The sequence below is a fragment of the Microtus pennsylvanicus genome, chromosome 9 (assembly GCF_037038515.1).
Source record: "Microtus pennsylvanicus isolate mMicPen1 chromosome 9, mMicPen1.hap1, whole genome shotgun sequence".
Classification (NCBI taxonomy): Eukaryota; Metazoa; Chordata; class Mammalia; order Rodentia; family Cricetidae; genus Microtus; species Microtus pennsylvanicus.
In genome coordinates this window covers 40,682,811-40,707,994 of record NC_134587.1, presented here as the reverse complement: position 1 = coordinate 40,707,994, position 25,184 = coordinate 40,682,811, and the positions used below count along the sequence as shown (strand labels likewise).

The following is a 25,184-nucleotide window of genomic DNA, read 5'->3' as shown; positions in this document are numbered from 1 at the left end:
CTGGGCAGGATCCATTCACATTGCAGATGTGCTGGAAGAGGAGGTGCAAGCAGTGGCCCAGGGTACTCTTCCTAGAGAGCTTTATGCTACCCAACTCCTGCTCCAAGACCTCACCCCTGTGGGACCAGGTGTTGTCCCCTCCCCACCTTGGACATTGACTTTAATTTACCGAGGTCCTACCTAGGGTCTGCTAGGTAGAGCCCCCATTCAGACTGCCAGTGTAGGCCTAAGTGTGTACCCTGACTCCAACCAAGCTGTGGCCTGTGCCATTTCTACAGTGTGTGGCTGGCTATCACGGAGCTAACTGTTCTGAGGAGATCAACGAGTGTCTGTCCCAGCCCTGCCAAAACGGGGGGACCTGCATCGATCTGACCAACACCTACAAGTGCTCCTGCCCCAGGGGTACACAGGGTAAGAATGGGGACCTGGGTAGGGTGACGAGGATCCAGCCGGAACTCATTCTATCTCGCTTTGTGGGACCAATCTTAGTAGGAAGATGGACTTCACTGGCCCTGTGCCGCTTTCTTTGGGTCCCGGTTCCTAACTGCTGTGCTGGACCACATAGGACAGAGTACAGCCAGTACCGTTCCTTGATAATGTCCCTGGTCACTCTGCAGGTGTACACTGTGAGATCAATGTTGATGACTGCCACCCCCACCTTGACCCTGCCACTCGAAGCCCCAAGTGCTTCAACAATGGCACCTGTGTGGACCAGGTGGGTGGCTATAGCTGCACCTGCCCACCAGGCTTCGTCGGGGAGCGGTGTGAGGGCGATGTCAACGAGTGTCTCTCCAACCCCTGTGACCCGCATGGCACCCAGGACTGCGTGCAGCGGGTTAACGACTTCCATTGCGAGTGCCGGGCAGGCCACACTGGTGCGTGCCTTGGGCAGGTGGGCCGAATGGGGGGACGGGCAGTGGCAGCAGGGCATGCTCCTTACTTACTGTCTTCTCACCCAGGACGCCGCTGTGAGTCAGTCATCAATGGCTGCAGGGGCAAACCGTGCAAGAATGGGGGTGTCTGTGCCGTGGCCTCCAACACCGCCCGCGGATTTATCTGCAGGTGCCCTGCGGTAGGTGCCCCTGGCCCTGTACAGCTGCTAGGGTGCCGTGTCTGAGGGTGCCAGAACCCCTGAATCTTACATTGGATGGACCTGTCCCTTACCCACCCTCACCCAGAGTAGTTTAGCCTGAAGGCGTCTAGCTGAGGCTAGGGACCAAGAACCATGCTCCCTTATGCCCACTCTCTCAGCTCATTCATAAAACTTGAGTGGGCATAACACATATATGCCTGTGATTCTAGTCCTCTGGGGCTGAGGCTGAAAGATTGCCCTGCATTCAAGGCCACCTTAGGCTACAGAGCAAGACTCTATTTAAAGAAGTTTATTTCCTGCTCTGCTGGATTGAGCATCTAGGTCCTCACACATTCTGGGCAAATGTTCTGGTACTGGGTCCCAGCCCAGCCTCTTGTTTTTATATAGATGTTCATTTTAAAGCAGTTTTAGGTTTGCATGAGAACTTATCAGGAGGGCCAGGTCCCTACCCTGCCTGCCATCTCCTATGGTTACCACCTTGCATGGAAGGTGTCGCTGGTCACACTCAGAGTTGGCACTGGTGTGCAGTGTTTGCTCTGGGTGTTAACCCCTTGGGAATTCACACATACAGTGGAGCAGTGTCGGCCTGGTTTTTCATGGCTCTAAAAACTCCTAGGGTTCTACCCACTCAGCTATTGCTCTGTTTCAAAGCCTTTGGCAATTCTGACCTTCCTGTGGCGAGGATGTTTCAAGGGTCTTGTTACTGGGGAAAGGCCACAGACACCTTTCATAGGTCATGGGATGTGGCTAGGCCTAGGCTGGGATGCATGGTGTCCCTGAATCCTAGCACCCTGATCCAATGCTCCATCCTCTCTCTCCACCACAGGGTTTTGAGGGCGCCACGTGTGAGAATGATGCCCGCACCTGTGGCAGTCTGCGCTGCCTCAACGGCGGTACATGTATCTCAGGCCCCCGCAGTCCCACCTGCCTCTGCTTGGGCTCCTTCACTGGTCCCGAGTGCCAGTTTCCGGCCAGCAGCCCCTGTGTGGGTAGCAACCCCTGCTACAATCAGGGCACCTGTGAGCCCACATCCGAGAGCCCTTTCTACCGCTGCCTTTGTCCTGCCAAATTCAACGGGCTGCTGTGCCACATCCTAGACTACAGCTTCACGGGAGGTGCTGGACGAGACATTCCCCCGCCACCAATTGAGGAGGACTGTGAGCTGCCCGAGTGCCAGGTGGACGCAGGCAACAAGGTCTGCAACCTCCAGTGCAACAACCACGCATGTGGCTGGGATGGTGGCGACTGCTCCCTCAACTTCAACGACCCTTGGAAGAACTGCACACAGTCCCTGCAGTGCTGGAAGTATTTCAGTGACGGCCACTGTGACCGCCAGTGCAACTCACCTGGCTGCCTCTTTGATGGCTTTGATTGCCAGCAAACCGAAGGGCAGTGCAAGTAAGTAAGGCTGGGTTGCTTCAGAATCCCAAGGCTCAGCAGATAGCTGGGGGAGGAAGGACCAAATACCGGGAACCTGAGGCCAATGTCTACCCCTGCTCTTAGGGGATACCAAGCACGTTTCCCAGGTCTGGGCTGGTCAGGGTGGGTGTGAGACCCACAGACTGGGATAAGACTGAGTGTGTCACGTATCCCTCAGCCCCCTGTATGACCAGTACTGCAAGGACCACTTCAGTGACGGCCATTGCGACCAGGGCTGCAACAGCGCTGAGTGTGAGTGGGACGGACTGGACTGCGCTGAACACGTGCCCGAGCAGCTGGCAGCCGGCACGTTGGTGTTGGTGGTGCTGCTTCCCCCTGAGCAGCTACGCAACAACTCCTTCCACTTCCTGCGGGAACTCAGCCACGTCTTGCACACCAACGTGGTCTTCAAGCGTGACGCGCAAGGCCAGCAGATGATCTTCCCCTACTATGGCCGCGAGGAGGAGCTGCGCAAGCACCCTATCAAGCGCTCCGCTGTGGGTTGGACCACCCCTTCGCTGCTTCCTGGCACCAGTGGGAGTCGCCAACGCAGGGAACTGGACCCCATGGACATCCGGGGGTGAGTGAGCACCAGATCCAGCCGCCATGGGCTATTTCCCACATCCCGGGACCCTGTTGCCAGCTTAGTCCTGGAGGTGAACTCTGGGGAGATAGTATTCACCGCGACTTATGGTCAAAAGGGATCTGCAGTGCTGAGGTCACCCCTCTTCAGGCACGTGGCAGGCTTTACTCTTTGCCAAGCTTGAGGTTTTGAGGCCCCACTATGTACCAGGTGATTAATTGGGACCAACCTGATTAAAGCCTCCAGGGTGTTCCCTGAAGCTAAGTCATCCTAGACCAAGCCTGCACCTCAGTCTCTACAGCCCCCTTACCCGCACTGCAGAGGAGGCAGGTGGGGAATGAAGAGGGCGTTGTTGCTGAGCCTTGACAGCTGAAGACCCAAGGGTGGCAGTGAGTGAGGGCATCTCGTGGATGCTTCACGAAGCCACCTGGGGATGACCAACGAGGTCAAGTTATGCCTCCCCCACACCCTGCATTTGAGGGTCCCAGAATGGCACCTTAGTGTCTCCTGACCCCAGTGGTTCTTAGTCCTGATTTCCTTGGCATGGAACTGCAGTAGAGGTCAGAAATGTATTGTCACCTGGAGGCTGTATTAGAATCCTGTGTTTGAGGGGCCAGAGCCTGAGAGTGGGTAACCCGGCTGGCATGAGAGTCTCACCTCTCTGGCATCCGATCCTGCTGTTGCCTCAAGCCACTCCCTGGGGAGTTCTGAGGAATAACCCACAATTGCATCCCTGCACTTCTGTGGGGCATCACATACTGCTTTCAAGAGGGCCATGGATGCCTGAGGACATTCTCTTCTCTGAGTTGAAGCAAAGGGGTGCTGTGGTACCTAAGGGGCAAGGGTGAAAGACATGTTGGGCAGGGGGATGAGCCCCTGCTAAGTGCTGAAAACGGGGCTGCAGAGAGACCGTCCAGTTGCAGGGCTATTGTTGTCAGACATGCTCTCTGGATCAGGGTGATAGGTGTGCAGGCAGCATGCTAGGCTATGTCTGATCTCAAGCCGATGTGTGTGTTCCCAGCTCCATTGTCTACCTGGAGATCGACAACCGGCAATGTGTCCAGTCATACTCGCAGTGCTTCCAGAGTGCCACCGATGTGGCCGCCTTCCTGGGCGCGCTGGCTTCACTGGGCAACCTCAATATCCCCTACAAGATCGAGGCCGTAAAGAGTGAGTGGTCATGGTTGGAAGGAAGACTTGGTAGTTAAGGACGCCGGCTGAGAACTGGCAGAGAACCCCGGTTCAAATCTCACAATCCACATGGTATCTTATAACTCTCTGTAACTCCAGTCCCAGGGGATCTGACACCTTCTGACCTTCGCAGGCACCAGGCATGCTCAGGGTTCACAGACGTACATGCAGGCAAAACATACACACATTAAAAAGAAAATTTAAGTGAGCGTCCCACTCCCCAGCCGCGCTTCTTCAGGGATGGGTTGCTGGAGTCTGTCTGGGAGGGGCAGAGCCTGTCTCTCACTCCTTGTGCCAACTGCCCTCCAGAGCTCAGGGAGTGCTTTTCTGGAATTTTCCTGATGGCCTTCCCTCCCTGTGGATGGTAACAGCCATGGATAAAGCTTAGTTGTACACATATACCAGAAAGTGTGGGGGAGCTTTTTTGTCTCCCCATTCTTTACCCCTGATTTTTCTTTGTTGGGTATTATTTCAAAATCATTACAGTTTTTTTTTTTAAGAGAGAGAGAGAATTGATCGGTGTCATGTGAAGTGTTGAAGTTTGTATCTTGAAAATCCCCCTAAATCCTTTGTCTTAACAGCTCAATGCGAGCGCAGCGATTTGAAGTTCGCTAATCCTCCTCCTCGAAAGGGGAGAAGTGAGCACTGTCTCCAGACAGATCGGCTGGTGCAGGAGAGAATTTAGCGATAGTTTGCAATTCTGATTAATCACGTAGAAAATGACCTTATTTTGGGGGGTGGGATGGAGGAGAGTGGGTGAGGAGGAACTGGCTGTGGAGCCAGTCCGCCGCCCCCCGCCGGCCCACAGCATCACCACGCCTGACGTGGGGTGCTTGCCTGCCGCCCCTGCCCGCAGGTGAGACGGTGGAGCCTTCCGTGCCCCCGCAGCTGCACCTCATGTACGTGGCAGCCGCCGCCTTCGTGCTCCTGTTCTTTGTGGGCTGTGGGGTACTGCTGTCCCGCAAGCGCCGGCGGCAGCATGGCCAGCTCTGGTTCCCCGAGGGCTTCAAAGTGTCAGAGGCCAGCAAGAAGAAGCGAAGAGAGCCCCTCGGCGAGGACTCTGTCGGCCTCAAGTGAGTGGACACTGTTCCCACTATGTGTGTGTGGGGGGGTGAGTGAGTAGCAGGGTGGGTGGGTGGGTGGGGGTGATTACCTCCTGCAAGCCCCTGGGCCCATCGCTCCCTGTCCTCGCTCTGAGCCCACCTGCATGTAGAGGATATCCATAGGTACTGTGGCTACAGGGCACTCCCTGGAGCCCCTGCTCAGTCTCCCCATGCCCTTACCCAGGCCCCTGAAGAATGCCTCAGACGGTGCCCTGATGGACGACAATCAGAACGAGTGGGGGGACGAAGATCTGGAGACCAAGAAGTTCCGGGTAAGTCCAGCAGGCTCCGAGGCTTCCCTGGGCGGCACTTCCCACCTGGTCCCCCAGTGATGAGGCTCTGCTTACTCTGTCCAAATTCAGTTTGAGGAGCCAGTGGTTCTTCCTGACCTGGATGATCAGACTGACCACCGGCAGTGGACCCAGCAGCACCTGGATGCCGCCGACTTACGCATGTCTGCCATGGCCCCAACACCGCCTCAGGGTGAGGTGGACGCTGACTGCATGGATGTTAATGTCCGAGGACCAGGTAAGGCCACTGGAGACACACACACACACACGCACACACACACGCACACGCACACACACACACACACACACACACACACACACACACACTAGCATAGACTTAGAGGCCAGTAGGACTTGAGAAGGGTTGACTCATAGAATAGCTCTGCCTAGCAGCACCACTGCCCCCACGGTATACTTTTTCATGAAATGCTGCTTTGCAATACATCCAAGTGTTGATTTTTTTTCCTTTGTTTTTTGAAGCTGGGCCCCAAATATGATTCTTCTGTCTCAGCTTCTAGTGTGCTGGGTTTATAGGTGTGGCCCCCACGACTAGCTAAAGTGTTGACTTTTTAAATTATATGAATATATGTATGTAAAATATATGTGTGTATATATATTATTTTATGTGCATGGTTCTGCTTATACATACATGTCTGTGTACCATGTGCATGCCTAGTGTCTGTGGAAGCTAGAAGAGGCTATTTGATCCCCTGGAACTAGAATTGTAGATTGCTGTGAGCGGCTGTATGGGTGCTGGGTATTGAACCCAGGTCTTCTGGAAGAGTAGCCAGTGCTCTAACTGTTGAGCTACCTCTCCAGCCCTTGTTTTATTATATTTTTTTTCTAATTTATTTATTTATTAAGGATTTCTGCCTCCTCCCCGCCACCGCCTCCCATTTCCCTCCCCCTCCCCCGATCAAGTCCCTCTCCCTCATCAGCTCGGAGAGCAATCAGGGTTCCCTGACCTGTGGGAAATTATTTTATTATATTTTAAAGCATTTATTCAAGTGTGAGTGGCACACATGTGCCATAGTGTGCACACGTGGGGGTCAGAGGACAACTTGCATCAGTTTATTCTCTCTTTGCCATGTGGCTCCCGGGGATCAAGCTCAGGTTTTCTGGAATGGCAGCAAAGGCCTTTACCCACTGAGCCATCTCATTTGCCCAATAGTGACTTTTAAAGTACATTTTTCTTGTCTTTTTCCTGGATGGATCTTCAATGAAGGGTATCCTCTTTGAAGGGCAGGTCAGGAAGTAAAACTGGAGGGGTCTTCATCACTCCATACTACAGATTGGTAGCTATACTAGGGCTCTATCCTGCAGAAACTCAAGGTAACTTCAACAGCCCCCAGTAGCCACTGTGTGCTGAGAGGTGTGTGTCTGTCCCCACAACTGTCCCTTGAACTGAAGGCTGTAGCAGGACTGCCATGGTCATGGCTGGGTACTGACCCTCCCTGAGGCCGATACCACCACTTCCATGCCCACCCCTGTCTCTCTCCTCTCTGCAGATGGCTTCACACCCCTCATGATCGCCTCCTGCAGTGGAGGGGGCCTTGAGACAGGCAATAGTGAGGAAGAGGAAGATGCACCTGCTGTCATCTCCGACTTCATCTACCAGGGCGCCAGCTTGCACAACCAGACGGACCGCACAGGGGAGACTGCCCTGCACCTGGCTGCCAGATACTCTCGTTCAGATGCTGCCAAGCGCTTGCTGGAGGCCAGCGCAGATGCCAACATCCAGGACAACATGGGGCGCACCCCACTGCATGCAGCTGTTTCTGCAGATGCTCAGGGTGTCTTCCAGGTAGGCAGCCCTCCATCCCTGGGGACAGTGGACCTGATCTGGGGCGGTGGTCTGACTGGCATAGGCTCTGCAAGCCCTAATTCCAAGTGTGACTTGGCAAGAACAGCTGGCATTTCAACACTGAAACTGCACATTGAAGAAAGTCCAGGTTACAGAGGGCATCAAGCCCCACCTGCGTTCTCTGGGCTAGCTGGCTGAAGGTGGTTCTGAGAAACCTACAGAGTGTAGCAGGGCCTCCCTACCCTCAGTAAGACCCTTCTGTCTACAGGCTATGGCCTGACTTGAGGCCCCTGGACCAGTGCTATAGCCTTGCAGCCTAGTCCCACCCCATTCAGCTGTGGCTGCAGGCATAGCCCATGGCGGCAGGAAGAGAGTTTTAGAGGCTGCTGTTCCTGGCCTTTGCCTGGAAGCCTGAAGTCAGCCAGGGTAGATTTAGAGATTGAGTTGCCTGGGTCTCCAGGGACCATCCCTAGTAAATACTCCTGTATGCTGCCAGCCGTTGACCCCGGCTACCAGGTCCCATCTTCTAGGTTGCCCTGGAGCAGGCTCCAATGGGGCATAGACCTGACGTCAAAAAGCTTGCCATTTCATCATGTCTTAACTCGAGCTACATACTGTCAGTCTGCAGAGGAGATTTAACCAGACAGGGCAGTGCACACCTGTTATCCCAGCACTCTAGAATCTGAGAGGATTATGAGCGCAAGGCTAGCCTGATCATTAAAGAAAGACCCTGTTTCAAAATAGCAAAGAGAGGCTGACATCAGCCACAGGGTAAGATGAGCCCAGGGCAGGCCCACATGGCCTGCTTTGCCTACACAGATCTGTGTATGACCTGCAGGAATCTAGGCAGTGCTGAGAGTCCTTACTCAGGTCTCTATCCCACTCCTCCCACTTGTGACTCAATCAGGGCAGCTTAGCAGTTCCAAGTATGGCTGTGGGCTGTGTGTATGCACCCTGGTTCCCCTCCCTTCTGTCCCCCATGCCAGGCAGAAGCTTGACTCCTTTAACCTGGAGATGTTTCTGGTAGCCATGACCATAAGATGAGGCCACATGTGGTCACAGTGGGTCATCTCTGTCACCAGGGGTTGGGGTAGGAACCCTAGCCCCTCCTGCACATTGACTGTAGCTCCATAACATCCCATCTTCCTCGGGAGTTCATCTGAGTCATGGGAACAACTGGGCATTGGTTCCTGGAGATACCAGCTTGTGTTTGGATCAGTCTGCCTGAATCCATCCCTCCTTCCAGATCCTGCTCCGGAACCGAGCCACAGACCTGGATGCCCGCATGCATGATGGCACAACCCCGCTGATCCTGGCTGCACGCCTGGCCGTGGAGGGTATGCTGGAGGACCTCATTAACTCACATGCAGACGTCAATGCTGTGGACGACCTAGGTAGGCCCAAGCTAGAGCCCGGCTATGGAAGGCATCAACCACTCCACGGTCTGGTCAGCCCTAACCTAATTTCCTCTCTCCTTGCTTCCTTTCCAGGCAAGTCAGCCCTGCACTGGGCAGCGGCAGTGAACAACGTGGATGCTGCAGTTGTCCTCCTGAAGAACGGAGCCAACAAAGACATGCAAAACAACAAGGTGAGCAAAGGGGCTGCCTTAACCGCAGGGGCAGTACAGGGACTCCAGTGTACCCATATGGGGACCACTTGGGGTGTTAGAGTGTCTGGGACACAGCTAATTCTTCTGGCACCTCCTAAGTGTGGGGGCTGGGGTTTGGGACAACAGCAGATAAAGTAACTTACCCTTGCCGAGGAGATGGGGTGAGGCAGCAGCCAATGTCCTATGTCACTGTTACTTGAACCTTACCTTTTGTTCCCCTCTGTCCTTGGGGGGTATGGTGACCCTAGGGGTTCAGGATTGGCCAAAGGGCTTGGGTGGGGTGGCTCTGTATGGCCCACTACTACCATCTTCCCTCTGTTGGGATAAAGGAAATCCTAGGCTGCATCTCCCCACCTTGCTTTCCCAATGTCTCTGTTTGTCGTTTGTCGAGGGCTAGTTACTGCTCCAGTACTGTTTAGTTGCTCAGAAGTGCCAAGTCCATGCCTCGCTCACCAGCTTCACTGCAGGGCAGGAAATGCAGCAGGCAGCAGGCACCAGGGCCTCTCCCCGGTGTGGGGTGGGCCAGTGGTTATCAAGAGAATCAGAGCCTGGTAGACGCCTCTCTAGGTTCCTAGGCCTTTCACACCCCTCGCAGAAGTATGGTTATGTCTACTGAGCAGAGCAGACCTGGAAGGAACTGAGATGCCACAGCCATTGGCAGTCCTTTGGACAGATTTTCCTTAAAGGTTCCTGAGTCCCCAAATTGCAGTATTTTGAGGAGGGTAAAGGGCACGAGGTTCAGTAGGTTTTTGGCAGCCTGACCCCACACAGAGGAAGCCCTGTGGATTTAGTATGGAGGGTCCCACAGACCTTCTCTGGTATGAAGTGATATATCTAGATTCTCTAAAAAGGGGGCTCAGGACCAGCCAGGTGTGGTGGCACACGCCTGTAATCCTAGCACTAGGATGTTGAGGCAAGATGATTTTGAGTTGCAGGCCATCTTGGGTAACATAGGGAGGCCCCACTATAACCCTCCTTTCTCCAAGCCTGGTAGTCTAGGCCCACTGTGAAAAGAGGAAGAGGAACCCCTGCTTCCCTAGCTCCTCCTCCCAGGCCATCCATCATGGATGACTCAGCAGGTCCTATCCCAGGCCCAGCTCCCTCATAGGCCTCCTGTCCATGTCCTGCAGGAGGAGACTCCCCTGTTCCTGGCCGCCCGTGAGGGCAGCTACGAGACCGCCAAAGTGCTGCTGGACCACTTCGCCAACCGGGACATCACAGATCACATGGACCGACTGCCCAGGGACATTGCTCAGGAGCGCATGCACCATGATATCGTGCGGCTGCTGGATGAGTACAACCTGGTGCGCAGTCCGCAGCTGCACGGCACTGCCCTGGGTGGCACGCCCACACTGTCTCCCACACTCTGCTCACCCAATGGCTACCTGGGCAACCTCAAGTCTGCCACCCAAGGCAAAAAGGCCCGCAAGCCCAGCACCAAAGGGCTGGCCTGTGGCAGCAAGGAAGCTAAGGACCTCAAAGCACGGAGGAAGAAGTCACAGGATGGCAAGGGCTGCCTGTTGGACAGCTCAAGCATGCTGTCGCCTGTGGACTCCCTCGAGTCGCCTCATGGCTACTTGTCAGACGTGGCCTCTCCACCTCTCCTCCCCTCCCCGTTCCAGCAGTCTCCATCCATGCCTCTCAGCCACCTGCCTGGTATGCCTGACACCCACCTGGGCATCAGCCACTTGAATGTGGCGGCCAAACCTGAGATGGCAGCGCTGGCAGGAAGCAGCCGGCTGGCCTTTGAGCCGCCGCCCCCACGCCTCTCCCACCTGCCTGTAACCTCCAGTGCCAGCACAGTGCTGAGTACCAATGGCACAGGGGCTATGAATTTCACCGTGGGTACACCTGCAAGCTTGAATAGCCAGTGCGAGTGGCTGCCCCGGCTGCAGAACGGCATGGTGCCCAGCCAGTACAACCCACTGCGATCAGGTGTGGCATCGGGCACGCTAAGCACACAGGCAGCTGGCCTCCAGCATGGCATGATGGCCCCGCTACACAGCAGCCTTTCCACCAATACTTTGTCCCCGATGATCTACCAGGGCTTGCCCAACACAAGGCTGGCTACTCAGCCCCATCTGGTGCAGACCCAGCAGGTGCAGCCACAGAACTTACAAATCCAGCCTCAGAACCTGCAGCCGCCATCACAGCCACACCTCAGTGTGAGCTCAGCAGCCAATGGGCACCTGGGCCGGAGCTTCCTGGGTGGGGAGCACAGCCAGGCGGATGTACAGCCCCTGGGCCCCAGCAGTCTGCCTGTGCACACCATCCTGCCCCAGGAGAACCAGGCCCTGCCCACATCGCTGCCATCCTCGATGGTCCCGCCCATAACCACCACCCAGTTCCTGACCCCTCCTTCCCAGCATAGCTACTCATCCTCACCTGTGGACAACACCCCCAGCCACCAGCTGCAGGTGCCAGAGCACCCCTTCCTCACCCCATCCCCCGAGTCCCCTGACCAGTGGTCCAGCTCCTCCCCGCATTCCAACATCTCTGATTGGTCCGAGGGCATCTCCAGCCCGCCCACCAGCATGCCGTCCCAGATCACCCACATTCCAGAGGCGTTTAAGTAAACAGTGATGCGGGATGCAGGACCCCAGCTTCCGTTCCCAAGCCCTGTTGGGAGTCGTTTCCAGTGCTCCAGGATGCAGGGGCGACCAAAGGAGCTTTTTTAAAAAAATGTTTTTATACAAAATAAGAGGACAAGAATTTCCATTTTTTTTAGTATTTATTTATGTACTTTTATTTTCCACAGAAACACTGCCTTTTTATTTATATGTATTGTTTTCTATGGCACTAGGGAAAGACCTATCTGTTCCAAGAAAATAAACTAGTTCTCAGAGCCTTGATTTTCCTGGTCAGGGTGAAGTTCCCTGTGTGTTTGTAAAATATGAACAAGGACTCATGATTTGTAAATGCTGTTTATTTATTGATTGCTTCTTTCCAAAATCAAAAGAGAAACCATGACAGAAGGGAAGCTGGAACCTGCCATGGTCAGAAATCCCCATCTACCCAAGATGCCTGCCAACCTCCAACCACTGCCCCCTCCTCCCGGATTTGTAGATGTGTTTAGAGACAGGCCAAGACCTTCACACCTTGGGCTCGGAGATTAGTTTTGTACCTAAAACAGGAAACAAGTAAAATGATGTGGTTTATACATTTTTCTAAAACCACCAGTGTGGGTTTAAAGAGATGTCTTGGCATGTGCTACCCAGTACCAGTCATGAGTCTTCAGGCTTCCGTGTTCCACAGTAGTGTTTATGGGCCTTGGGAGTACTTCGCTCCCCCCTGGCCCTGCCCCACTGTCCCCTTCCTGACATCTTGAGCCAGTGAGCCATGCAGGATGTGGTGCCTCCTGGGGCCATGTGGAGTAACCCCACCCTCTGGAGAAAGATACTGCCCGGACATTTTCCTGTGGGGCCCCAGCATCATCCAAACTCAACTGAGGATGGACTGTCCGTGCGTGGGCCTGGGCTCCCGAGACCTGACTGCTGAAGGGCTCCAATGTGCATGTGGATTCGCCAGAGTGGCCTGCACTGAGGAGGCCTCAAGGAAATCTGGGCTTTGATCCCCTAACTGCCCTGGGTGGGGACTCTCACATTGAGTGTGCTGGAATGTAGGTGGTGCCTGCTTCTGCCAAGTCCCTCCTGGTTCAGGGCAGTGCTCACAACAGATTCTTGCAGTATCAAGTATAAGCCTGTGGCAGAATAAGTACCTGTAAATACATGTTTAAAGGTGGATTTTGTTTAAAAAATCTAAAGGAACAAGTCTGTCCTGTGTCAAGCTGATGAGGAATGTCAGAACGTGGCTCACTGTGACCCAGGCCTCATGACCTACAGCTGCCGAACCAGTAGCTCCTAAGAGCACAACTCAGGATGGCCCATCTGCCGTCCACCAAGCCCTCACCCAGACACTGTGTGCTGGAGGCTCGCTCAGGGGCAGGTGCCCACCTCCTCAGGGCAGCTCCTCCTGGCTTCTGGGGGGGTCAGTGTCTGGGCCATTCCTAGTAGGTATGACCAGACACATCCTAAGATGTTGATTCTTACCATGTTTTATAAAATAAAGTGTAGTTTACAGAAAAAGGAAACTTAAAAAAAAAGTTATCTACATGTAAAACTGTAGGTAATGAAAATGATGTATTTTTTCATCTTTTTTGTTAACTAATTTGCAATAAAAAAAATGTTGTTGATGGTTGTCCAGATTTTGCTAAACTTCCCGTGTTGTTTGGCTCACTCTGTGGGGTGGGTGGCAGAGCAAGGGCCACTCTACACTGAGATAACCGAAATCCGAATCCTCTCATACACAGTAATAACAGCAAGGTTGATCATAGGGACATACCATTTCTAGAAGCTGGACAGCACAGGAGAGCAAGCTGGGAAGACAGCTGCCAGAGAAGTTGATGCAGTCCCCTTAGGGGGACATGGATTTGATGTCAGCTCCATCCCCATCAGAGGAGGCAACCTTGTATAATGACAATCCTCTGAGCCCAATAACCACTAGCTTCTTCAAGTTCAGCTGTGCCCTCTTGCAAACGGTCATCCCCGCTGAACCTGTTGACTGTTTATATCCCCCCAATGGGACGCACAGAACCTTCTCCTGGTGATCCAGCCAATCTATACTGCCTGTTGTATGCATTCCTGCCCTAATTGTGCCTGACCTCAAGGAGGGATAGAATATTAGTCTAGGAAGACAAGTGGGAGGTGTCTCCATCTATGCGGCTGTGGGAAAGCCTTAGCCCTGCTGGATACTTTCCAATGTGGATTTTCTTTTTTAATCGGGGAGAAGCAGCCACACTCAGAAAGTAACCCTTCACCTATGTTCTTTACGTCAGCCCAGTAAATCCATTGGTATCCTAGAGTCAACTTTAATGGAATCGTGCCTGGGACTGTCATTAGGACCTTAGGAGGAGGGGTAGGTGTTGTCTCCCCCTGGGAAGGAATTTTAGCAACACTCATCTAGTCAGAGAACCCCTGCAGCAGGCAGAAAGGAACATGGGGAGGAGCCTTGGGGCATGCACCAGACCTAAGAGGACGGAGAACTGCAGAAACCACAGAATACGGTAGCAGGTGACAGGGCAAGGTGGGTCTGGAAAGTTCCATGATTCTAAGACATTGAGTGCTAGCCACAAAGGCATCCTAGGCCTGAGAAGAAGTCAGCACAGTACAGGTGTGGATCATCTCTCTTCCTGCCAGGTCCTCTCCACCTGACCCACACCTTGGAGCACCACAGGAGTCTCTAACCGAAGTGACAAGGGGGAGTGTGGCTCCCTTTCAGAGTCTGGCCATCTGAGGACAAGAGTGAATCCATCAAGTTCAGATGTCCTGTCCTGGGCCCAGAGTTGTACATTGTGATAGCAGAGGTTCCATAAAGTGTGTTCACACCCAGAATTATGGTAAGGTGTCTGATTCTTGCCCTCAAGGGAATGTCTGGGCCTGAATTTTGCCCAGAGAACTCCTAGCACCGCTAAACTTCCACCCTGAAATGGAAATGACGATGGAAAGGGCCTAGCAGGCCCATATGCCTGTGTTCTCTGTAGCACCACCCACAATGGCATCAGATGAAGGACATAGCCTGTTCACACTGAGAAGGCTGACCTCTAGGCACACACTTGGGCTGGGTTTGGAGTGATGGCATTTGCATTCACAGGAGCCTTACCTGTGTGAACAAATCTCTAGCCAGTGAGAAGAAGCCACACTACCAAAGAGCAAGAGAGTGGGAACACTCTGCCTGTTGTGGCAGAGCTTGAGTCCTCTCCTGTCCTCAGATTCCCTCTGAAAGATTGCCTTTCCTTCCTAGATCTCTATAATTTGGGCCATTAATATCCTGGGTCTCCAGCAATCAGGTGCAGCTCTGAGGACTTGTCAACCCCACAACTGTGTGCACCCTATGGCCCATTTTTCTTTGTATACACCCTAATAAACATTCAGAGGAATAATTTTTAGCAGTTGAAAGGAACAAAGCTCTAAGACCCTACTAAAATGTGGGTGAGTTGTGGGAGGACATCGGGCTCAGTGAAAGAAGCCTCGCAAGTGACCATTTTTATGAAATGTCCCCAGTAATTAAAGCCACAGAGGCAGAAAACAGAGTGGCTATCCCTGGGGTTGGGGAAATGGGTATGACTGTCTGGTGGCTACAAGTATGACTTGGTATGATGGATACCTGCACTGTCTAAGAGGAGGGAGGCTGCGTGGCATGGTGACGGTCCCAGACCCGTCAATGCTAGAATCCCACAATCTGTGAACTTTTAGTTTGTCCCTATGGATGCAATGACAGGTTCTCTTTTATTTTGTGACAGGATCTTACATGAACTTTTAGTTTGTCCCTCTGGATACAGTGACAGGTTCTCTTTTATTTTGTGACAGGATCTTGCTGGGTATCCCAGATTAGCCTCCTGCCTCGGTCTCCCAAGTGTCGGGATTCCAGGCGTGCATCACCCCACTCAACTCAGCCTAGTACTTTCAAGGAGCGTCTCTCTGTCTCTGATGTCATTGGAAAAAAACAAGAAATGTAAAACAATACTTTTTAAGGACTAGGGATGTAGCCCACTACTAGAAAATTTGTTTACTATGCACAGATTCCATCTCCAGGACCAAAGAAAGTAATCAATAAATTGACTTGGGAGATAACCGTCAATAAAGTGCTTGTCCTGTAAACCTGGGTTTGAGCCTCTATAAAAAAATCTGGGTGTGGCCGGGCGGTGGTGGCACACGCCTTTAATCCCAGCACTCGGGAGGCAGAGGCAGGCGGATGTCTGTGAGTTCGAGACCAGCCTGGTCTACAGAGCTAGTTCCAGGACAGGCTCCAAAGCCACAGAGAAACCCTGTCTTGAAAAAACAAAAACAAAACAAAACAAAATCTGGGTGTGGTAAAGGGCTGTAATCTCAGCAGCACCAGGAGGTGGGGAGGTGGAGGTAGATGGATTCTTGGGGCTCATTAGATAGCCAGCCTTGCCTAGTCAGTGAGGACTGGGGAGATGGCTCAGATAGTGAAAATCCCTGCTGCACTAGTATAAAGGACTGAGTTTGGATCCTGAGCAACCACATAAAAGCTTGGCATGACCACACATCTGTGACCCCATGTTGGGGTGGAGAGGAAGACAGGATCCTGGAGCTGCATCGGCCTAGCCAATCGGTGGAGCACTAGGTCCTGTGAAAGACCGTGCCTCAAATAGGGTGGGTCAGGCATTGGTAGCACACGCCTTTAATCCCCGGCATTCAGGAGGCAGAGGCAGGTGGATATCTATGACTTTGCGGCCAGCCTGGTCTACAAAGTGAGTTCCAGGACACCAAGGTGGGGGGAATGGAATAGAATGTGCATGGTGGCGTACACTTTTAATCCCAGCATTGGGAGGCAGAGTTGAATGTGTGAGTTCCAGGCCAGCCTAGTCTACACAGTGAATTCCAGGACAGCCCAGAGCTAATAGTCTCTGTCTCAAAAACAAACTAAAAATCCAAATGGAGAATGAGAAAGACACCCTCTGTCCTCCACATGCACATGTATACACACATGCACACACACACACACACATACACACACACAATTTAAGGACTAATTGGGGCACTCAGAAGCTATATAGCCCAGAGAGGAAAGGGAGTCTTCCAGCCTTGGTCTTCCTTGTTTAGGAGGAATACAGGACAGTGTCCTGCCATCTCCCAGCAGAAATATCCCAGGACCAAAAGCCAAGCAGACAGAAGTGTGGGGATGAGCTCTGCGACACAGACACACAGAGGGTCATATACACGGGAGCAGAGGCAACTGCAGGCTGAGAGTGGGCTTGAAACAACCTGCCCTGTGGCAACTTGTCTAAGACATCTGCCTCCAGGATAAAGTGAATTCCTCTGAGAGCCAACCAGTGTGTGGAGCTGTTACACAGCAACTCAAGTAGATTATCCAAGAGTCCAAGGCCCAAGTTGGCTCTTGGATGCCAAAATCTTCCAGGGACATAGGCTAGTGGGTCCCCTAAGAACTATCCTTTTCCCAGGGATCTGTCATCTTACACGGTTCTTGTTTGCTTTTACTTCAGAAGAAGAGTTATTACACAGAGACTACAAGAGGGGAGTGGGTGGTCAATAAGTAGAGCAGCCTGAGACGGGGCTCACTATGTCACTCTGGCAGGCATGGAACTTGTGATCCCCCTGCCTCAGCCTCCCGACTATAGGTATGCTCCACCAGGCTTTGCTCTATAAGTCCCACTTTTCAACATTCAAAGTATGTAAGTAGAGACATTCAAGCATAGTAAACCCAGTGCTCAAGGGGCTGAGACAGGAGGATCGACACAAGTTCAAGGCTATCCTGAGTCATATTAACAGCTAGACCCTGTTTCAAAACTAACGAACAATTAGTTATAAATAATCCAGAACATCTGGGTGCATGCCTTTAATTCTAGCTCTCAGGAAGCAAAGGATCTCTGTGAATCTAAGGCCAGCCTGGTCTATAGGGCACATTCCAGAACAGCCAAGGCTACACTGAGAAATCTTGTCTCAAAAAAACAAAAAGAAACACACACACACACACACACACCCCTGCAAGAACTAGCCCCTTCTTCCTCCCCTCCCCGAAATGTCCTTCCTTTTCCTGTGTAGTGCTGGGGTATGTGAGGTTCCATACTTTTGAAGAAGAAGGGCTTCCTTGGCCTCTCAGGGTGATTCAGAGAAGCCCATGCCAACAGAAATGTTACTGAAACCACGTAGGTCATTTAAAATCCTTCACAGCCCTTCAAAAAAAAAAAGTACAAAGGAGCAAGTGAATTTATTTTGATAATACATCTTGGCTGGGCAGTGGTGGCAAATGTCTTTAATCTTAGCAATCAGGAGGAAAGGACAGGCCGACCTCTGTTGAGTTCAAAGTCAGGCTGGTCTACAGAGTGAGTTCCAGGATAGCCAGGGCTACTAAGAGAAACCCTGTCTCGAAAGACCAGTACATACATATATACATTTTGGTTTAACCAATAAAACCACAGTTACCACTTAACCAACAGTCCACATAAAGTACTAAAAAGACTGAATTCACATTCTTTTTATCATTATTTATATTTATTTATTTGTATGTGTGTATACCCACACATGGCATACATGTAGAGGTCAGAGGACAACTAGTGTGAGCCAGTTCTCTCCCCTACCAGTTGAACTTAGTCCAGCTTGGGAACAGGCACCCCACTGAACCATCTCACTGGTATTATGATTATTTGCACTGTGCCTGAACCCAGGGTTGGTTGGCTACACTGAAGGTGCTCAGAGGTCACATGTGGCTCAAACTGTCATCCTAGACAGGAAGATTTAGACTTCAAAACCTCTGCCACCATCAGAGATAAACAATCCATGGAGCCAGATGGGAGACGAAGATAGGCTCGGGAATTCAAGGCCAGACCCTGTCGATAAATAAAAAAGGAAATAAGTAAAAGAGGTGAGGAGGTAAGACTGCCACACTGGTGTTCTGTCCCTTGTTGTTAGAGGGGCACCAACTGCGGCTCTGCATTGCGCTGTCCAGTACAAAGAGGGATCCAAGGGTATCTGTGCACAGACCCAGCCAAGGCAGCAGGGCTCCGCCTGCAGCCAAAACCAGTGGAGTGCTGGCATCCTCATGCAGCTCCAGGAACCAACCAGCCACGAGTCTTGCCTTATCCTGAGCCTTACCAACAGGGAAGCTCCATGGGGAGATGATTTTTACCATGTGACTCCAGACCAATCCTCAGCTGCACACGAGGGCCTCTGGTAAAGGTCCCAGCAGAAGTTCTTGGCATAGCATAAGATACATTTCTCTGCAAAGGTATTTTGATACAATACTTGAACACTGCTAGTTAGTATGGTACCAAAAAATGCTATCTTGAGAAACTCAGAGTGAGGAGTTAGGGGGAAATGGGGCTCTTTACTACAGGATCCCCAAGCCTGAATGGGCTATGTGTACTGTGGATCTCTAAAGAGGGGTGTGAGGGAGCTGGAGAGATGGCTCGGTAGTTAAAAGGGACGGTTACTCTTTCAGAACTAGGTTCAATTCCCAGTACCACAAGGAAGCTCACAATTGTCTGTAACTTTATTTCCAGGGGATCCAAGACCTTTATGCAAGCAAAACATCAAAGCACATAATATAAATAATAATAATAATAAAAAGAGAAGTCGTGGAACCTTCCCAAAGAACTTCTTTATCTTGTAGATCAATGACAGGGTTGCTATCTACACATGTACCTTACACGTGTACCTTAAAGATAGGGTGATTCTATATTCTGCATATGCACCTTAAAGATGCTGTGGCTCTACCCTCTGGACCTGAACTTTAAGATGCTGTGGCTCTACCCTCTGGACCTGAACTTTAAGATGCTGTGGCTCTACCCTCTGGACCTGAACATTAAAGATGCTGTGGCTCTACCCTCTGGACCAGAACTTTAAGATGCTGTGGCTCTACCCTCTGGACCTGAACATTAAAGATGCTGTGGCTCTACCCTCTGGACCTGAATATTAAAGATGCTGTGGCTCTACCCTCTGGACCTGAACATTAAAGATGCTGTGGCGCTACTCTCTGGACCTGAACTTTAAGATGCTGTGACTCTACCCTGGTTCCCGACCACTCTCCTGGTTGGTGTTTTCATGTTCTACCTGGCAGCTTTAGGATAAAAGATCCCTAGAGTGTGCTTCTATGTAAGGTGCTGGCCTCTGAGGCCTGTGTGTGGATGGTTTGGCCATAAACATAGAACCGGCGCTCTGTCTGGAGCATGGCCACTTTGCCCTCACCGTGGATTTTAGGAGCATCCCTAAGCAGTCAAGCCCAGCATATATAGTTGCTGGTCATCATCCTCACGGTAAGATGGTGATACCGGGCTTCCAGCGGCCAGGCATGTGTGCTGCTGGGCTTTTATGTGCACAGGCCACCCAGTGTGTAGCACAAAATACATGATTTGATGCCTTCACACAATTTTGACCTCATGGTTGTTTTTGTATCCCACTGCTTCAATCTCTACAGCACCATGTAATTTCTTTGACTCTATATTCAACACTGTATTGTTTCTGATGAGAGTCCTCTGCGGGGGGAGACAGGCAGTAAACATGACTTCTACTGGAGTTGGGATTAAGAAACAAGCCTGACCTAAGCTACTTCTTTACTTGCCACCAACCCAGTCTTCTTAATCTGGGAAAGGGAAGGGGAGAAAAAGGTCACAGACCTTAGCTATAGCAGACTAGGTAGAAGGGATGATACAGAACAAGGTCCTTTCCCTTATCTTAACAGCACTGCTACTGGCTCCTGTAAGGTTGAGGGTTGAGTCTCTGGCCTCAGCTCTTAGAAATCCATCATCTTCCACGACGCCACTGTGCTCAACTCAGGGAGCATTTATGCAGCACCTGCTGTCTTCAGCAAGCCCACAACCCTCAGAGGATCCAGAAATAGAGACTTCCCTCAGAGAGGGCTGCTGTGCGGGGGGGGGGGGGGGGGGTAGGGTGGTGGGAGGGGGGAGTTTGCAGGGTGTGCAACACCTAACTAAAGTGAGGAAGGCTGGAAGGAGCCCTCAATAGCTGGTCAGATTTGTAGGTGGTTTTCTGCTGCCCTCTGCTGGCAGTGTTCCACTACTGCTCCTCTGACCAGCAGGATGTCCTCCAGATGGTATTTGTGCCCATCCCAAGATACTATTATTCATGCTGCAAACAAGGGAACTGAAGCTCAAAGAGGCGTGCGGTTCATTCAAGTTTATTCACTAGAGCCAGGGCCAAGAGACTCCCAGATCCATGAGAGAGGTCATCTCCGTAGAAAGAATGTAAGAAATCCATCTAGCCACGTTGCCCTTCACAATCACTCCAAAAGCAGAAATGGATGCTCAGAGAGAAAGAGAGGTTTGGCAGGCCACTTTTCCAGGATCCCTGGCCAAAGTCAGTTTGGCACCCGGCACCCTTTGTCCCTTCCCTGCCCAGACTCCAGGGGAGTTCACCCATGCAATGCAAATCACGACCCATGTTTCAGATTCACGCGCTGTGTTATGTAATGTTGCTGTGGGGACTACAGAAGAAGTTGCAGCTTAATCTCTGTACAAAGGCCTCATCTAAGGTGGGTTCTACATTTGATGCAGACAGCACACCATTTGCTTGAGATGCCCAAGCTGCCTCTGTGGCAGGCCAAACTGAGCTGAAAAGCCCCCAGGACCTGCCTTGTTTGATAATATCCCATGGCAAATAGCCCTTGATGAGCCTACAGAGCCACATCCCAGGATCCCTTTCCTTGCCATACAGAAGCCTTACCCAGACTGTCCCTTCAACCCTAAGAGCTCCTGACCCTGCTTTGACGAGTGTCTCACACAGCTCCATGTCTGCAGCTCTCTAGTGCCCACACCCGCTCCAGGACAGAGGGCCGGCCTATGTGTCCAATCCCAGTCTGCCATGTCTGGAGTACAGCAGGGGCCTGGCATCACCTTTGAGTGTGTGCTGTGTGCTGGAAAGAGGACCCCTACTCTTCTCAGGGACCCCAAACAGTTGAGAGATCTTCCTGCTCTATTTGTGGTCCTGTGTTAGTGTGATGTCAACATCTGTCTCGTGCTTTCTACTTCATCCCTGTTACTGGCTCTGTAACTTAAGGCTGCCTGACACATAGCACAGGCCAAGCCTATCGTGGGACTCTGGAGACATGAACGTGCACCCATAAGCCCAACCAGGAGGCTACCAGCAGTGCGGTTAACATGAACCATACCTGGAAGGAACCAGGGAGTGGCCTACTGTGGATTCTGAGTCCTTGTTACCTACAGAGATGGTTCCAGAAGTCCAGGACAGGCTGTGATAATCACCTGTTTTCACAGGTGAGGAAATACAATTGTCTAATACCCTTGACTCTCTGGCTTCTAGAATCTTTTTTTTAAAACTATTCTTCTTTTAATATTTTTCTTAGACTTATTTATTTTATGTATGAGTACTGTGTCTGCATGTATACCTGCAGGCCAGAAGAGGGCATCAGCTCTCATTACAGATGCTTGTGATCCACCATGTGAGGGGCGGGGGAGATAGGATGAACTCAAGACCTCTGGAAGAGCAGCCAGTGCTCTTAACTGCTAAGCCATCTCTCCAGCCCCCATGGCTTCTAGAATCTTTCGGTACAGTTGGACATAACAGCTACCCAACAATTGCTCAAGCCATTTTATCTATGTTCTACCAGACAGGTGGGCACCCAAAGTGTACCCGTTCCTACGGCGAAGAAAGACTGCGGGCCCCATTCTCAGCAACCCAGAATAGGAATACAGTGGCTAGGGTTTCTTTGGCTGGCACCTTCTGTCCACAGGTCCACCCTCATTCACGTGCCCAGTGAGTACCCAGAGTGCCTAAGACACTATGGATGGAAAGCAGGGCTTCCGAGGCACAACTGTCTGGGTATGGAGTCTCATTTACGAGCAGCCCTGTACTATGGGCATGTGAAAAAGTGAAGCTGGCCTGAAGCTCCTTTCATGCTGCCCACCATTGCCACAGGGGCCGGGCCTTAACCTTCAAGAAAGGATCTCTCCTCACATTGGGTGCATGGTAGCCGTGGTAGCCCAGATGGCACAATGGTAGCAGCCTGTACATTATAGGGCCTGGGAGCAAATGGCATACAGCTCTAAATCACAGCTGTCTCTGCTTCCCCATTACCCTCAGCCATATTTCCTTTTCGTCCAGGAAGCCCTCCCGGTCAGCTCTATCTACCCGTGGCCCTCGCATGCTTTTGGCTGGGACTTTTCAGGGAGCCCTGGATCCTGAATAGTGACCCTTTCTCCTCTCCAGGTTCTGTGTCCATGCTCGGGGTCGGTCAGGGGCTGAGCACAGTGCCACACGGAGCAGGCACAGACCACCAAGCACATCTGATGCTGGAGCTACATCCAACAGGTGCACAGGACAGAGACTGGAGGACAGGAGCTACCCTCTCTTCACCTCTTCCTCTAGTACACCTCAGAGGCCTGCCCCGGCTCCTCACTGTCAGATAAGAGCCAGCAACGCATGGCCTTCTCAAGGAGTCTATAAGCTCTAGACTAGGGATGCCAAGTACACACCATTTAGGCCAGCACTGTCCAGGGGGACGCACTCCCAGCCACAAGTGGAATTTTATATTTCCTAGTTACATGAAAGAAAAAAAACATAATTTTTAATAGGGGTTTATTCAATTCAACATACTCAGAACACTGCTGTTTCAACATGCAATAAACACTCAGCAATGAATCACTGAATTCTTACTTATCTGTCTAGTGTCTCTTATGTTTAGAGCCCAGCCCAGAGTGAACCAGCTACATGTAATCACCCAGAGGCCACCACACCAAACAGTACAGCTACTGGGAGAGGCTGACTGGGTGGAGATACAGCGACTACAACATCACCAACTGTTGGTCATAGGGACAGAAGGGCAGGGAAATTCTGACATGGCCTCCATGCATAAAAATCCTGTGTGCTCTGCGGTGCAACACAGGCTATAACAATTCTTATCGGATGCTGGCTTCATGGGACTGCAGGGAGCTGGAAACACTGGGCCAAACTTCTAACTAGATGAAGAGTCTCCAGGCAAAGGTATCCATGGTGACAGTGGGAACACCCCTAGGCACAGGAGTCACCACGTGCCCTGCCTGCCCCAGGCAGTCCCAGTTTGGGCCTGTTGCACCAACATATACATTAGAAGTAGTCTATTCACCGGGTGGTGGTGATGATGCACGCCGTTAATCCCAGCACTCGGGAGGCAGAGGCAGGCGGATCTCCGTGAGTTCGAGACCACCCTGGTCTACAGAGCTAGTTCCAGGACAGGCTCCAAAGCCACAGAGAAACCCTGTCTCGAAAATCAAAAAAAAGAAAAACCAAAAAAAAAAAAAAGAAGAAGAAGAAGAAGAAGTAGTCTATTCCAGTCCTCAGCCTGCCCACTGGCTCTCCCGATGCCCACAGAGGTTACAGTCACCAAAGCAGGACATGTGGGTAGTACAGACTGGGCCTTAAACTGTGTCAATAAGTCTGTGTCACTCAGAGGCCAGACTCACTTGGGCTGCAGGACACCAGCCTAACTACAGACAAGTGAGTCCCGTCTTTACCCTAGGACAGGAAGAAGTTAGAACCCAGCTGCCTCTCTAACATCCTTACTTTTGGGAAACTGGGGGTGAACACTATGTGTTTTGTTATTTATTATTGGTTTTCTCGAGACAAGGCCTTTCTATTATGTAGTTCTAGCCATCCTGGGGCTGGGGGTTGCTGCTTATCCCTAGGGGCCTAGGGCTAAGTTTACCACGTATTCTCCTGTGTTGAAAGAGGCTGGGAACCTGGCTCTCGAAAGACAAATGTTAGCTTTACAAAGTGACCCACAGTGCCACGTCAGACAGGCTGAAACTGGCTCTCAGAGCTCGCGGCTCTGCTTGCGTGGCTGAGTGCAGGCCAGCTGCACCACACGCCCTCCTCCTCTTGGGTCTGCCAAGACCAGGCGACCTAGCAGACGCGCCACCTTCGTGCCCTCTGGAATACAGGTGAGGGGGCCGGGCCTGGTCACTTCCCAGATGACATCACCCACCTTTTCCAGAGAGCCTCTGCACCGACAGACGCAAGCCTGACCTGCGGATGTCCCTGGTCTAAGAGGTCCAGCGCCCCACCGGCGTGAAGGAGGTTAGAGGACCGTGGCGTCAGACTCGGGCTCCTCTCCTCTGGTAGAGACCCGCGGGCTGCGTGAGCGCTTCGGACAGCTCCTGGCAAAGACAGTAGCCGGGAGAACTGCACCCCGCAGGCTGCAGGTGAAAGCTGTAACCAAGCAACGGCTGCGGCCCCGCGCACGCGCTAGTACAACCCCTAGAAGAAGACAGCCCAGCCAAGCGAACAAGCAGGGTGGCGCAGGCGCAGTCACCCCGCCGGCGTCTGGGTGGGGGGGGGGGATCCAACGGAAAAGTGGGGAGGAAGAAGGGGAGGGCGGTAGGACCCACTGGAGCTTTGGACTCAGTGGAGTTGCTGGCTTCGGTCTTCCTAGACTGTTTCTCCCCGGGGAGTCTCGTCAAATCCAGAAACAGGAAGGCTGCGGGACAGAACCGGCGTAACCAGGGCGACGTCGGGAGGCGGGGCCTGCGCTCTGGACCCGGCAGGTGGGTGAGGGGCGGGGTCACGGGGGTGGAGCTGTAAAGGACTGACGCGAGGGGGC

The 25,184-nt window shown here is 52.1% G+C and overlaps 1 protein-coding gene across 1 annotated transcript in view; it reads left to right on the top strand.

Annotated features, from left to right (window-relative positions):
- Positions 1-13,306, top strand: part of Notch1 (notch receptor 1) — a 46,574-nt gene extending 33,268 nt beyond the window's left edge. Inside the window, exons 22-34 of the mRNA XM_075985505.1 lie at positions 279-411; positions 618-875; positions 960-1,072; positions 1,920-2,491; positions 2,691-3,092; positions 4,117-4,265; positions 5,143-5,359; positions 5,574-5,661; positions 5,752-5,917; positions 7,188-7,483; positions 8,730-8,877; positions 8,974-9,071; positions 10,223-13,306. Of these exons, the coding sequence (XP_075841620.1) occupies positions 279-411; positions 618-875; positions 960-1,072; positions 1,920-2,491; positions 2,691-3,092; positions 4,117-4,265; positions 5,143-5,359; positions 5,574-5,661; positions 5,752-5,917; positions 7,188-7,483; positions 8,730-8,877; positions 8,974-9,071; positions 10,223-11,668 (4,086 nt within the window). The 3' untranslated portion in view covers positions 11,669-13,306. The remainder of the gene's footprint in view (positions 1-278; positions 412-617; positions 876-959; positions 1,073-1,919; positions 2,492-2,690; positions 3,093-4,116; positions 4,266-5,142; positions 5,360-5,573; positions 5,662-5,751; positions 5,918-7,187; positions 7,484-8,729; positions 8,878-8,973; positions 9,072-10,222) is intronic.
- Positions 13,307-25,184: the final 11,878 nt, after the last annotated feature.